The sequence below is a fragment of the Stegodyphus dumicola genome, chromosome X2 (assembly GCF_044657685.1).
Source record: "Stegodyphus dumicola isolate Sdum_Otavi_A_Nest chromosome X2, ASM4465768v1".
Lineage (NCBI taxonomy): Eukaryota > Metazoa > Arthropoda > Arachnida > Araneae > Eresidae > Stegodyphus > Stegodyphus dumicola.
Genome location: NC_140781.1, coordinates 169,177,389 through 169,193,457, shown reverse-complemented (window position 1 = coordinate 169,193,457; position 16,069 = coordinate 169,177,389). Strand labels below are relative to the sequence as shown.

The following is a 16,069-nucleotide window of genomic DNA, read 5'->3' as shown; positions in this document are numbered from 1 at the left end:
AATAGCACTGCAAATATACTTACAAAATCCCTCAGCTTTAATTACTTGCCCACCAGTGGCCGAGCGGTAAACTCGCTGAACACTGGTGTTCTGTCCGAGGTTCGAATCCCACGATGGGGCTGGCTGCATGGGCGTTTTCGTGGTTTTTCCCATGTGTAACGTGTATACGAGCCAGTTTCCCTTAGAAAATCCTCAACGAAGGCATCCTTCCTCTTACGCAGATAGCCCTCGAGGCTTTGGCAGAATCACACACACGCTTTTATTATTTAGTTTCAAATTACGTCTTCCCAAATTCACAACATTCTTCAGCAGGTGAACTGCTTTTGAAAAGAATCTACGTTTACAATGATGACAAAAATTAATTTGTGAACTGATACTAAGTTTGCATCTAGTACACTTGAAATTACTGAATTCAGAGACATTAAAGTTTTCATGAAATAAGAAAAGTTATAAGATTTCTTTATCTTTCTGCAAGTCACTAAAAGCTTATCTCGCTTAGATGAATCGTCGCCGATTGTAGTCTGTTACTTTAAAATAGGAACTTCAAAGTTATTTTCCGCCTCCCGATTTGAGTGATGAACAAATAACCGATGAACTTGACTACTTTTCCACCTTGACTTGATGAACTTGACTACTTTTCCAGTATGACCGATGACTTGAATAACTATTTTTCCACCGATGAACAACATCGGTGGAAAAGTAGTCGAATTGTTTAATTTTTTCCCTCATTTCATTTCCATTTAGCATGTTTCGCTTCATAAAAGTCACGGTATGAAGGCTGATTTGAACTACAGTCTCAAATAACTTAAAAGAAAATAAACGCTGGGCGATGATTACGACAGAGTTACGATCACAAATGGGGGAGGGGGATGGCAACGGCTTTCAAGTGCCTAATTTTAAAATAATAGACTATAGCTTCCTACGCTTCAGTAAATAACAGCTCAGGAAGAAAAATAAAAACTTTCTTCTACAACTTGTAGAAGGTATCAAAATTATAAATTACAAACACTTAATCATCACTATTCACGAGAGCACAACAAAAACATGCTAAAAACTGAATTTATATTGAACTGAAACATAGATTGAATCCAACAAAATCCTTAGTTCCAAAAACAACTCTCACTGACTCGACAGCAAAATAATTTCAACGAACCTTGGTTTCTGTCTAGACTCAACAGCTAACATTTTCCCATGCCTCTGAGTAAGGGTTAGTCGCTGGTAAACAAAAATCACTGGTTGTCAGTGCAAGTTAGCCAAATAATGCGTATTTGGGATTTTTAACCCCTACCTATTTTGCATTCTGGTGAAGACTGAGAAAAGAAGGATAGATAGAAGTAATATTAAAGACTGGTTAATTTAAATTAAACCTTATCGTCACCTCCCTCGTACCTCGCAAAAAAAGATCTTTAGCAACCTTTATTGAGAATTTTTAGTTCTAAAAATTCCAGTGGCGAAAGTCTCCTATACTTAAGTTATATTATTTCTCAAATTTATAAGCTTCCACTAAGACTATTGGATTCTACTAAGATTTTTAACGTAAAGAAGATAGACAGCTGCACGAACTGTAATAAATATTTATAATAGTTTCTATAATTTGAATACAACAGTTTTTCTCCTAGGAATTACGGAAAACATCATTTTTCAGTAGCTTCCTTCCAAAGTGACTAGGAATTTATCTAGGTATAAATGCAATAATACAAGGCTTTCTTTTTATTTACTTACTAGCTGTACCCGCCCGGCGTTGCCCGTGCATTTAGAAAATGCAGATAAGTGAATAGCGCAGGAATAGTAGTGTAGGACATGTAGACTGTCTCTCTCTCTTCCCCCCCCACAAGCTACAAAAAAGAAATGAATTGTAATTAATCGATTTAATGTATCGTCAAAACAGCAAACTAACGCTAGAATAAAGAAATCAATTGTTACAATCGAACGTTATTTGAAAACAAATAATAATATCAGTGAGTCAAAAAAACCGTGATTAATTAATTATAAATAATAAGCTACAAAAAAGAAATGAATTGTAATTAATCGATTTAATGTATCGTCAAAACAGCAAACTAACGCTAGAATAAAGAAATCAATTGTTACAATCGAACGTTATTTGAAAACAAATAATAATATCAGTGAGTCAAAAAAACCGTGATTAATTAATTATAAATAATTTTTTTTTAAATTTTCTAATTCAAAAATCGAAAATCGGGCTTCGAGGTCTGGTGGCCAGCCCCTTTGTGCTTCCGTATAAAAAATTCCAGGTCCCTGCGTGCGATAGATTTGGCTGGAGAGCTCGGTCAGACAGACAGACAGACACATTACACTTGCTTTTATTATTATAGATATAATCTTGCAGGTGACAATGGATTTACTTTGTTTCCTGTATTGCACTGCATTTATTTACAATTCTAGTGAATTGTTACCGCGACGTAAAACTCTGAAAAGATTTCAACTTATGTGTTTGCTAACTGCTTTTTCTCTTTTAAACCATAAATGTTATGCATGCAGAAATCGATAGCAACAGTTATTTTGCCTTTATCTTACTTCAGGCTTTTACCATTGTCTTCATGTTCGACCATTGGCCATTATTATAGTCTCTGCGTTTGAATGCTTAACATAATCATCTTTCTTGGAGGAAATAAATTAAAAAGTAAAGTAAAAGTAAGGAAAGCATTGTTTTGAAACATCAAAGTAAAATTTGACTTCAGTACTTTCACCAAAATTTTTAAGAATTCAGTTCAGTTTAAAGAATCGAAAGGTTCATTACCCTCTTCATTACAGAGTGTGTCGTGATCAATTTCTAGTATGTTCTCGACATTTCGTGAATCTGTCTTTCTGTTTTGATACTTGTGTTTCATTTAAGAGTAGCTGAAAAAGGCGATTGTGTTTGAATCGCTGATATTGCTTCTGCTGAAATAAAATCTACCTCAGTCAACATTGTGTTTTTTGTATACTCAACTCCATTGTTACTAGCTAACACGGGAATCATCCTATATCTGTCAATCAGATTAGGACTTGAAGGAGATTGAACTTGATTAAGACTTGAAGGAGATTGAACTTCTGAAATCCTTCATAATATAATAAAAGAAGAGAATTGTCTTGTCCACATTTCTGCGTCAATAGCGTAGAAAATCCCCAGTTTATTTTGAGGCTCTAGCTAGCAGATGAATAGAAACTCATATTCTTTTGCACAAGAAAACATCGGTGATTTAATGTTTTCTAAATAGAGAAAGATGGTAGTAATTTCAGGCATTCAATTGTTAAAATAAAGGGTGTTCCAACAAAAACGCCGGATTTAGTATACCCAGTAAAATGCTTTATTTTTAGATAATAGAAAGTATTTTTATATGCTTACAACAGGTAAATGTTCCGATTTAAGAATAAAAAATAATGTCTGGCATATGTTCTCCATGATTTACTCTACAGCACCGAATTTTTTCGATGAAATTCGCAATATTTTTTTTTTTACATACCTGCCTATCGAGGTGGCTAATGGACACATTAAATTTTCTCTTTAAATGTTTTGTTGCTTTTCTTTAAAATAGGATCCTTTGGGACTTGTAATAATACTGTCACTCACAGTAGCGATGTTTTCGACAGACCTGTTGGATCGAGGGCGTGGTGATTTCATATCTCTTGTGGAACCTGTTTTCTTAATCAATATGAAAATCATGTTGTTTCATTAAGTGCATTTTCACATCCAAGATTGTACGACACTTCCTAACAGTCTCTGCATAACACTCGCCATTTTTGTAATGATTTTTCACAATCAAAACTAACTGTTCCTTCGCGTAGCGCTTCATGTTGACAAAGCTTCGAAATGAGCTGACAGTGATAAAAAGTCAGTGATGCCAGGTCAAATCAAACTCGACATTCTATAATTGGAAAATTTAACTGTCCCAGTGTGTAAAAATATTTTACATTACTAAAGTTTAAAAATATAGTTCCACAGTGAGAAAGCTCTTTTATCTGCTTAGCCCTATTAAGTAGAAAATTTTCATTTCTATCTTTCTTCATTTATTTTTTGCACCTCAAACAAAATTTTTACAAAAGGACTTCAGTATTCATTTTCCCTTATTCTTCGTGAATACAGTGAGTATATATTCTTTAGAGTGTCCACCTGTTTATCGACATAAGAACGTATGCAGGACAAAACTTCTAGAAGGCAGTTGTGGTTTTTAATATACATCACGGCATGAAAAAAGAAGTAACAGTTTAAGTAAATGAAAAAAAATCGCAAAATTCGTTCGAATCAGAAAATATTTAAAGCTACTGTCCTATCTTATGTTTCTATTTAAAATTGTTTTACTGGAGTACTGAAGATTAACCAAATGCTTTTTTCTCTCTAACCAATGCATTAACTCTTTTCTTCAGTTCTAGTGAAGGTTTGGTTGGTGTATTTGACTACTGGAAAGCACACGAGGGTTATTTGCCAAAAGAGAGGGATGCCTTCACGGTGGATTTTCTATAGGAAACTGGCTCTATATACGTTACACATTCAACTCTAATGAAATCCTGTCATGCAAAATTTTATCTGAATAAATATTTTTGAGTTACTTACGTATTATCATACACGGATCAAGAGCCTATTAAAATATGGCTATGTATTTTTACATCCTTGTACTAAGTAAAGGCAGTCATGGGATCGCAAAAAATTTCGAGTATCGTATTAGAACAAAAATATTTATTTTGATCGCTCTCGAATCCATTTGGAAGAATTTTATTGTGTGACGTTTTCTTATACTTACATTTGAAAACGTTTTATATTAGTTATGAAAAACATAAAATTAGAAAAAGTTAGTTTCCATATGACAAAAATGGACCGATATATTCAGTTCCAAAATTTGCGATTTTTGATGTCATTTTCAACATGCCTCGAGAGATCAGGTAATTAAGCTAGAATAATTTTAGGAAATAAGTTTAAATGAATTGTAGCAAAAATGTGTATGATTTAATAGGCCGTACAAGGAACTCATGTAGTCTCCACATCAGATTTTTAAGAATCAGTTTCATTATTAAACGTTCTTCAGTCTTTCAGCTTAATTTAAGTTATCGTAATTAAGAGAACTATAAATTGATACATTAATGGCTAAGCAAAACATGAATTCGTAAATATTTAAACTTTTTCAGAAATGTCCCCAATTATACTTTTCAATATTCCTGTAGTTTGTTAGTAATGTTATTTCTCATAATTTACGTAGATCGCCAGAACAAAATTATAATTATTCAATGTGTCATGCGTTATAATTTTGTACGAGGCCTTATGTTGATAATTCTGAATGTTTTGTATTCTAGTGCCGTACAGTCGATATGTGCACGGAAGTAAAAGATTTGAACAACATTGTAAGAATCAACGTTTGCTGATAACTGAATGTTCTGGATCTTAATCAGTTTTATTGTTTACTTTGATTGCTGCATTCGGTGTTATACCAACACTAATATTCCCATTTCTTCTTTCCGGCTTCTGTATTTTTTTTACGTTTAGAATATTTGAGGTTTCAATACAATATAATAAAGCAAGTAAACGCAGAAAATCCTTCTCACTACCTTAATTTTCGCAACTGTTGATCATACACATATACTTCCAATTAGAAAAATCTTTTAAATGAAGCAAAGATTACTGTTTCTGTATTTTATCTTAAAAAATGTATAAAACAGGATATTTAACTTTCTACGCTTTCCTCCGATCCATATATTTATATTTAGAAAAAATTTGTACTCGTCATAAAATATAAAACACACAACTTTGACTCCTGTACGACAAATATTGACTGAGATATGTGGCATTAAAATTGGGAACCATATTCAGAAGTGTACACGGATTGAAGAGCGAAATATTTGCATGATTATTAGATGTACGTAACTAAAAATCAAATATCGTTTAGAAAAAAATTTCTGAAGTTAAGAAATTACTCGATGAGCATTTGTGTACAGATTATTGTAAAAAATATTAATCAATATATTGTTTTTCAAAATGGAAATCCTATTCACGAAATCTTAAAACATTAATGCTTCAGAAAGCACGGAAAGGTTTCAGTATCGGCACGTAGCCAATTCGTAATATTTATTTGCGCTGATTAAAAGCGAAAATAGTTTTACTTCAAATGAATTTTTTTTACAATTGTCGGATTATGATTCTAAGGTAATAAAACTTCATGAGAATATTAATAATCCATTTTTAGAGTATGAAAACTTATAAACTACTTGTGTGAAATTTTTTTCGTCATGCTAAGTGTAACACACTTATTAATAAAAAGGCTAGTAAATCACGAAAGAATATCATTGAATGAAATTTAAGGCGAAAATGTTAACCTCAGATATTCTAATTTATCCGTTAATAAGTCTCTCAATGCAAATTCAAAATGACGTCAAGTACGGCAACCATTTTTAGTATTTTTTATAACGAGCACAAAATTGTCCTAAATATAGGAGGTATAGGAACCAGAGGAAAGTGTAAAAAGTTAGATTCCTTATTTTATACGAAAATAATTTTTTAAAAATAAAAATACGGAAAGACGTATTTTTTTGCGCCATTTAAAGCATTTTTGTAATTGGAAGTTCGAATTCATGAAGAAGTGCAAATAATGCTAGGTTTTTTTATTAAATAAGTAAATATATTATTTAGTGTACAAAGCATAGGTAAATTTATGCGTATAATTTAATTGAGCGGAGAAAATATTTGAATTATTATTATACAGATGGACTGATACATAAATTATTGCTTTTTATCATTTTTGCTCGCTAAACAACGCTTTTGATTTTGCTTTCTTGTTTTTTTACTATGCCATTCTTAAAAATATTAACCTTTTAACTGTCATGCCCGAGATAATCTCGGGCACAGCACTGGTGTTCGAAAATGTCACGCCCGAGGATTACTCGGGGTAATTTTTTTTTCAGTGCATCGTATTGTTATACCTGAATATATATCGGGAGACGTTTATTTCGGCTTCATCTCTTTGTCAAACCCGACTGTATCTCGCGAAAAGTTAATGTGCGCTCAATTCAATAGACGACAGCACCTTTACTGAAGATTTCAAAGGCTAGAGGTTATAAGTTCTTTGGTTCAAAGTGCACGGGATCTTTTTGTTGTAAAATGGCGTCCAGTTTTTTGAAACATTATATAGCTGATTTAGATTCTTCAACCGAAGATGAAGGATGTGTGTTTGACGAGCAGTATTCATGATACTTCCATGGTCAGCCTCAAAAATAAAAAAAAAATGAAGATATACTCAAGCCGAAGATTGTTTCTGACTACAGTCTAACTATGGGTGGTGTAGATCGCTGTGAGCAGGAAATATCCTTTCATCCAACAATCCAAAAACGTCAGAAAAGATATTATAAAAAGATATTTTTACATTTACTAGACAAGGTACTCTGGAACTCATATTTGCTCTATAAAAATGTAGTTGGGAAAGGTATTACATTTTTAGAATCTCAAATCCAAGTTGTAGAAAAGCTTTTACATAAATATGATGATGCAGCTTCTGTGCAAAAGAATGTTGGCAGACCACCTACAATAGATAACCCTGCCCGTCTTACTGAACGACATTTTATTTCCCATATTCCTCCTTCTCCTGTGAAACGTGAGCCTACAAGACAGTGCAAAGTGTGTTGTTCGAAAAAGGATAAAAATGGGAAAAAGATAAGGAAGGAAACATGAATCTGGTGTAGTGATTGTGGAGTTGGTTTTTGTTTGGAAAAGTGTTTCCAGTTGTACCACACAAGACTGAATTACTGAACTACTAATAGATATTCACTTTTATTTATTTATTTTTTTTCATTTATTTATTTTTCAGAAAATAATTAATTTTTTTTCATTTTTAAAAAACAATGCTCCACTAGAAGTGAACTTTACAACTGCCATGTTGAGTGGCAGCCGCCTCAAGCAAATATGAAGTGGCTACAAACTTTAAAAATTTTACCCATGTACTTCAAAATATCAATTTTTAACTACTTAAGTATATTTTATTTTGTACTAAACATTTGATTTTTCCAATAAAAAAAATTTGACAATTTGTGTACCCAAATCATCAAAATAACTTGACAGTTAAAGGGTTAATATTTCATTCAATATCACAGCCCACATGGTTGATGTAAATGACTAAAATAAGTACAAACGTATTTTTACATTTTTACTTAGAAAATATTAGAATATTCTCTTAGAAACAAAAAAGAAAATTCTTACTTAGAAATATTCTCAGCGTAAATGTTCTGCTAGGCTAACCTGCTAATGAAATTATCAGAAATTCTTCAAGTTGTTTTGTGAAAATATTTCTGAGTTTGTCATATAAAAATGAGAATATATATATATCTTTCCGTAAATGTAGAAACAGTTTTAAGGACTGAATCTTTATTAAAATTATAAGTTTAATTTATTAATAAAATCTAATGAATTCGAGCCTATTAATAAATGTTTTTCAAAAATTTTAATTCGTGTTTGTAATTTGGAAGAAGCTGATAGTGGAAAAAAGACTCACCTTTATAAAAAAAAACTATCATCATATCCTATTTTTGACCAGAAATCTACTAACGATGGAGCGATTCCAAAAAATGAATGAATGAAAGTACACTTACCTATAAAACCAAGCGTTTTCCACTGAATGCCTCGAAATCCTTTGGCGACGAATGTGAAGCCAAGAACAGCACCAACAATGCTATGGGTCCCAGAGATTGGAAGACGTAAAAAGGTAGCAAGAATATTCCATACAGCACTTCCTGTAGCGAAATAAGAGTAAAGTATAATTTTAAGTAAACAAATGAAGAGTAGATTTCTAGTTTCAGAAAGCACTAAAATTATTTCAAGGTGAAAGAGAAAAGGAGATTTTGTTTGATTTTACGAGGTTCTTTTAAAATTAATATCATTTTAAAGATGATGAATGTTTTTCAATTACTCAGTTTGTGAAATTAACTGATGTTTTTTAAAGTTGTCAAAAGCATTTGCTAATGCTATTCTAACTTGATGAATTGTTAATAAAAAAAAAAAAAAAGAAAGAAAAAAACGTTTTCACAGGTAGTTGTTCTGCTGCCGGTTACAACACTGTAAAAATATTTAAAAATGATGACTCTTTAGAAATAATTGATTCTTCAATTTAAATAACATAACTTTTAAAATAAAATAAGTCTTGGATTAACTGAAAGTATAAGGTTACTTAGAGTTAAACTAACATACGCGTAAATATATATATTTTTAACTTTTCCATTCTTATTATTATGTAAACTTAATATATGTAGTAGCCGCCCAGATGGAAAAGTGGATAGCTACGCTGACTGTCGTCCGAAGGGCTGGGGTTCGAATCTCGGAGGAGGAATGGACATTTGTAAATGTGTAATATCTATGTGGCATGGGGCGCTCAAAATATGCAGGGAGCCGAAAGTCACTTCGAGAGGTTTGTGGTAGGAAAAAGAGGGGTGGAAGACCCTCGAATCCACCCCAGGGTGCCCTCCTTCATAACTAGGGCGGAATTGAAGTAAAGTCGGACTATCACCTGTATGGTGCTCAAGGTCTGTACCAACGACAGACGCAGTCTTGTGCTTCTTGATACGATAATAATTCGTGGGCTTGTTCTGATTATATCAGACAAGTGAGATTAGCAACACCAAATTTTAAGTACTAATAAATAACTTTTATAGTCCAGAACGAAAATTTACCCATCTTATAAGGTATTTTCTCCCTACTTACTGTTTGTCTTAGGGATGTGACTCCGGTCTGCATTGAGCGGTCTGGAGTTCCAATGTTGGCGTGAGCATTGAATATATTTCATGTTCCTGGCTTCGACAAACGTAATGACTGTACAGTAGCGTCTTAACTAAAAAAATGTGTTGCAGGGTAAATGTGTGAGATTGTAAAACATGAATGTGTACACTTTAATTTGAAAATACACAGCTGATTCCTTTCGTATTTTCTTTTGACTGTATGCTGAAAAAAATGCAGGATTACAAAAAAAAAAAAAAAAAGGGGGGGGGTCGATATCAGCGCTCCTAGATCTTTTTGATATTTGGTAATTGCAGTTAACTGCAGTAACCAAATTAAATGAAATAAATAGACTAAAAAGATAATAGGCTACTACGGCTTTTTTCCGTTTTATTATTACACTTACATTGCTTTAAATTCGTACATTTAACTTTCATTCGTAATACACTATCTAAAACCTTAATGCAGTGTTTATGAAGGAGCAACTAGGGAGAAGATTATATGCTGTTGCTTTTTTAAATTAGAATCAGTTGATACGAATATTGGAATGAATTTTCGAGCCCCATCCTTCATTTAATAACCCTATTAAATTCATAGATGTTACTGAAATGGAGCCATTCTTAAGCAGTAACAATATGAGTGTAGTGACTGGTCCTCCAAAAACTGCTATCCCAAAAGGAGAGAGCGCCCTCTAGATAAAAAAAGGGGAAGTTGGAGACTGGCTTTCGGCGGGAGAGGCCGAAATGCTCAGTATGGTCAGTGTGATAATTTTAAAAATTTAAACAATTCTATCAATTGACGTATTTCTATTTGTGCAAAGTGTATATAATCTACGTTGTCTGTTGTAAATAATTAAGAAGGTTAATCTGAGTTCATTAATTGAGTACAAGACCGTACACCCGCCACGGCTGTATCTTAGTCGAATCTTCAATATTCTACTATATCTTAAAACCTAACACTGTCAAATAAATCAACTTAATCAATGGATGCTGAAAAGAAGTCAAGTCTCACTGCTTTAAACTATAATCTTTTCTTTTAAATAGGAGCAAATGGTAAGAAACTCTGAAGCTTTTATGGTTATTGATGAGAAACTTGTAAAAGATCTTCTAAATGGATGCATATCAAGACTTAGGTAAATGAAGTTCTGCACGCAAACATAATGAGACTAATTCCACGGTAGTATATTTGAATGTCATGAGTCTTTTTCCTCATAAATAACAACACTTGAAATAGCGGGATGATGCTGAGTGGATATGCAGCAAATGCCTCAAAGGTTTTTCATAAAAGAGCAAGTAAACTAATATCATGTTGCTTCAAAAGCTGCAGCAAACTTGCATCCTTTTGTTTCAAAATATGGCGCGGTCACACTACTCTTGCAATCGTGCAGAAATTTGATAAGGCATTTTATGTTAATTGACCCATTTTCTTATGATTTGGATTTGTATTACTTCTTTTCCTTTTCATTAACCCCGCCAGGATTCAAATGAGTTAAGACTATTTAAGGAAAGAGTTTTGAATATCTTAAAGGTAGGGCTATTGGCAGCGACTCCCACTACTTTAATTTCTGTCGTTCAGCTCAACATAGCAGTATTCCGACATTAGCCATATTGATAACTGAAGTTAAACCGCCCCATTACGAGATTTTAGCCAGCGCTTAGTTGTGCGGAAAAATTTGTAATCCCAGTCTATGAATCCATTTTAAATTGGAAAGACAATTTTCTTCTATTTTAGTACTTGCAAATGGCGGAGTTTGAACTTACGCAAAAGTTGTGTCTTCTCTTCAGTTCAAACTTTAATAAAATAATTTACTTAAAACCTTCATAGGTATTCCGTAGTTCGACAAACGGAGAGATCACTATCTAGTCTAGTAGACGCTGCAGAACATTTAAGTTAGCATTACACAAGTTAGGACTCTATACAGACTCACATACTGTATTTAGTAAATGCTGCTTGTTACGTTATATAATCTACAGTACTACACTATACTTTCATACATTATACTAATTCTTAGGCTGTATGTGCCTGCAATTTTTGACATGGCTATTTTCCTACCTAAGAAATAAACGGTGGAGTTAGTCTTACATGAAAATAGTGATATCTAGACACTGATTCTGATATTTTTAGTATAAGAGGTTCGTTCAGAAAGGATCCATTTCAATGGCCATTGATAGAGCAGGTGATGGAGTCTTCAGAACAGATTTGTTCAAAAAAGGAAGGACCGGTAGTAAATGCTGTAGTAAATGCTCTTGCTACTATTAACCACTGGGAAGCGAAAAGCCACATGACGTAAACCATGTGGATTTTTAATTGCGTAGGTTCTCTAGTTTTTCATATCAACAAGATTGTGAAAAATAGAAATATGTTTCTTTTGGTGTATATAAAATACTTCGTGGTCGACCACAAGGAGTATGGATGAATAAGAAATTGAAGCTGTCATTCTTGTACAAAGGTAAGAAATACCATTTAAGCACGGGAAATTTACGAAGAATCATATTTCAGAACGCATTTTAAAACTTTTCGTACGGTATTCGAAGGTCTGGCTAATAATCGGCCAATGCTGCTAGATAAATGAATGTTACTGTCTTCTTGTAACTTTGTAATTAGTACGTCTGCTGCTAGGGTACCTTAAATTTCCTGTCATTTCTGTTGTCTAAATAGGCAGTCTTTAGATTTTAAACTCATTTTATGCAGACCTTTTACAGACATTAGATCAGCTCTAAACTCTTCAATGTTCTAAACTTCCTCAGAGAATGTAATGCTGATAAAGCAATTTTAAAAGAAGAACTCGCGTTTTCAATGGCACAATATTTGCAATAGAATAATTCATATTTTTACGAGGGATGGAAAGCCTGTAACTGCAAAATTTGATTTTTACTGCAAAATGTTTAAGTTGCGCGCGTTTCACATATAAGTAAATTGCATTCTTTGATGTCATCGGTATGCATCACAGTGACATGTAACTATAAATTTCTAGTTTTTTTTTTCTTTCACCAGCATAATTCCATTGATTCAAGAATATTCAAACAAAATTTCAATATATTCTTAGCGTGGTTCTCATTTCAGGGTATTTGGAATTGTGAATTTTAATTATAATCACCTTGTATTTAAGAATAATGATATTGCACTTTGCCGAACTTAGCATTAAATTAACTAAGAGCAAAAATTTAATTTAGTAACTTTAGAAAATTATTACCTAGTTCATAGACAATAAAGGAAACATTAAAGTATGGTTTTCATGGTGTTTGAAAATCTGGCTAGAGAATTTTCTTCTTAAATAGCATTGATCCAACATCTGTTATCTATTACCAGGTTTACACTAAGTTAAATTAAATTAAGATGTATGTCAATTTTTAAAATTCAAATAAGAGGTTTTTTAATATGAACTTCTGCACATTAAAGTGCAGAAAGTTTTATAAAAGCAGTCTCAAGTCTAAAGAGGACAAATTTGAATTTTATCTAAAAATATTGGTAAGCTACCTAATTTAAAGAAAGTTTACAGATAGATTAGAGATAATCAATACATAAAAGAAAAACAAAATAAGTTGATAATTCTTATCTAATCCTAATAATTAATTATCTTGTAGAGCCATAGGCTATTTTGATGGAGGAGACATTTAAAATGACAATGCCCTCCCCAGGATCTCTCGAATACGCGCCGATGGCACCGTTACACCTCGAAGGCATGCTGGAAGAAAGAAGAAAATACCTTATAAACGTTTTCGATTTATACTACCTGATATTGAAAATGCAACTCCAAGAAGGATTGTCCCCAAAATTATGCAAATTTCAGTTTATACGCACGTCACCGAGTTATGCGAATAATGTTAAATACGCAGCTCTCCAGCGCACGTTGAAGACTATATAAGAGAAGGAACGTGCAGAATGTTCAGTTTTGGTGCCGTTATTTCCGCCAGGGAAATCACTGTAGAAAATTTCTTCTTCTCTCAGAGGACGAGTGTGATAGCAGAGAATGCCATGCCTTCGTCAACAAAGGCAGTTTCAGTAGACTGACGATTTTACGAGGGGCATGCTGATCGGACTGAGAAAGGCAGGTTGGTCTGTACGGCAAATCTCAGCTGACACACACCTAGACGCGTCCACAGTGCTCCGGCTGTGGCGACGATAGTCGGAAGAAGGACATGCGGCAAGTTCGAGGGGTGCTGGTGCAGCCAGATTGACGTCAGTGCGCGTGGATCGACACATCCTACGACAAGCGACGCATCCACCCGCAAGCCACTTCTATCTTCATTCTGCAGCATGTTCAAAACAGCCTGGATGTTCCCACATCGACCAAAACCATCTGTCGTCGACTGGTGGTTAGTGGCTTGTACTCGTGATGTCCGTTAAGAAGACTACTATTGACCCCACATCATAAGCACCAACGGTCTCGAGCGATGTGAGCGACGGAATGGCACAGGATCGTGTTCTCAGATGAGTCACGCTTCTGTTTCTTCAATGATAGTCACAGCATATGAGTGTGACGTCGATGTGAAGACAGGTTCAATCCGGCAACAATTTTGGAACGCCCCACCACACGACAACGCGGCATTATGCTTTGGGGCGCAATTGTGTACGATTCCAAGTCATCTCTACTTCGTATTCAGGGCACTATGACGGCCCAACAATTCGTGTATGATGCTCTGCGGCCGGTGACACTGTCCTACCATCAGAGAATGTTCAGTGCCCTTAATCAGCAGGATAACTTCCGCCCACACACTGCTCGCATAAGCCAACGTGCTCTACAAGGTGTACAGATGCTTCCCTGGCCACCGTTCTCTCTTGATCTTCTTGCCTTTGCGTGTTTAGAAGACGACCTGTGGAAAATGGTTGTCAGAGCATGGAGAGCCATTCCTCAGGACACCATCCGTAGTCTCACTGTGTTACCTAGACGTGTGTCTTCGCGTGTCGCCATCCAAGGTGGTCCTACAACATACTGAGCCAACGCTGTTCTAGCTCTGTATTATGCATAACATTTCAAAATAACGATCACTTATTGTTCGTTGCTGTCTGTCTCTGTTTGCCGAGTTTCATCACTTTCTGGCCATTCCTTCTTGATGTTGAATTTTCAGTGTCGGGTAGTGTATATCCGTGTATATTTCTAAAACCAAATAAACTTAAAGCAAAATTTTTAAATTTGCATAAACTAAATTTATAATGAATGGAATTTTATATAAATTATTTATTATTAATCAAGATGTAAGGTATGCGGCTCCGTTGAGCATACCTTACATCTTGATTAATGTATTCGGTATGTATGATGTAAGGTATGTGGCTTCGTTCGTTAATTCTTTTTGGCTGCTATTTGAAAACAACCGTAAGGATTATCAACTTATTTTGCTTTATGCTTCACTTATGCGCTAACCTGTCTTTAATTTATACGTGTAATTCTAGGATTAATTTCCTACCTGAGATTAATTAATATGCATTATATATATAAAATTCCTTTACATAAAGCTTACGACTAACTTTAGATTAAATTTAAACTTGTTTTCATCCACATTCACATTAATTTCGCAGCATTTTATCATGACATTTATTTTTATTGCTGTCTAAATTATACATACATGATTGTATTATAATTTAGACAGCATGTTGTATATACTTAGTTATTAATTTTTTATTTATGACTATGTGCTAGGAAAAGAAATGTAAAACTACTGGCAACTTGAAATGGGAAATGTTAATATTTAAGAGGACTGTGTTAAAGATATTAAAAACATGCAATAAACTTAAAAGAAATTAAAAAATTTTAATGGTACGTATTAAAATTGTACATTTTAAAAAGAAACCCAATAGTACATACATAAAAATAAGGTAGAACAGTACATACATGAAAATGTAAGTAAATTACCACTAATTTCCAGGAAGAGAGTTAACGTATTAAGGGGAATTAAGTGTTACTTTATACGAAGAATTACAGAGATAAGAAGTTTCTAGCTTCCTGTGTGACACGTTAATTAAAAAATTCCTATGTCTGTTTGTTGTGTACGTTATAGATTGCAATTAGAAAAAAAATCTGAGAATTATAACGAAGCCTAAGAAATTTTGTAGAGCTATAAACTGCAAGCATTTCTATACCTTGCTATTTTTAATTAAGTTTTAATTTATATATATTTCTTAATATTTCGATCTTTTTCTGTTCATAGCATATTACCGAGGTTGAACACAAAGCAGCTGCAACCGCTCGGTAGCATATAATCATTTATTACCACAGGTACAAACACTCACAGTCGCTTAATGCAATCGCCTGCCATATCTTTCACTTTATGACAAATTACTGAAAGGCATAATGCACCATAAGCACGTCCACTTTCGTTGATGCTCCGCAGCAACCGCCCTAAAGCACAAACGTCTTTCTTTCTACTGTAATGTTGAAACGGATTTTTT

General features: G+C 33.7%; 1 protein-coding gene across 3 annotated transcripts in view; it reads right to left on the bottom strand.

Annotated features, from left to right (window-relative positions):
* The window catches only part of LOC118191610 (sodium-dependent phosphate transporter 1-A-like), a 78,107-nt gene that overhangs the window by 33,661 nt on the left and 28,377 nt on the right, over positions 1 to 16,069 (bottom strand). For all 3 annotated transcript variants that reach the window (XM_085809957.1, XM_035362438.2, XM_035362434.2), the window contains exon 3: positions 8,566 to 8,706. In XM_085809957.1, the coding sequence (XP_085666083.1) occupies positions 8,566 to 8,706 (141 nt within the window). The remainder of the gene's footprint in view (positions 1 to 8,565; positions 8,707 to 16,069) is intronic.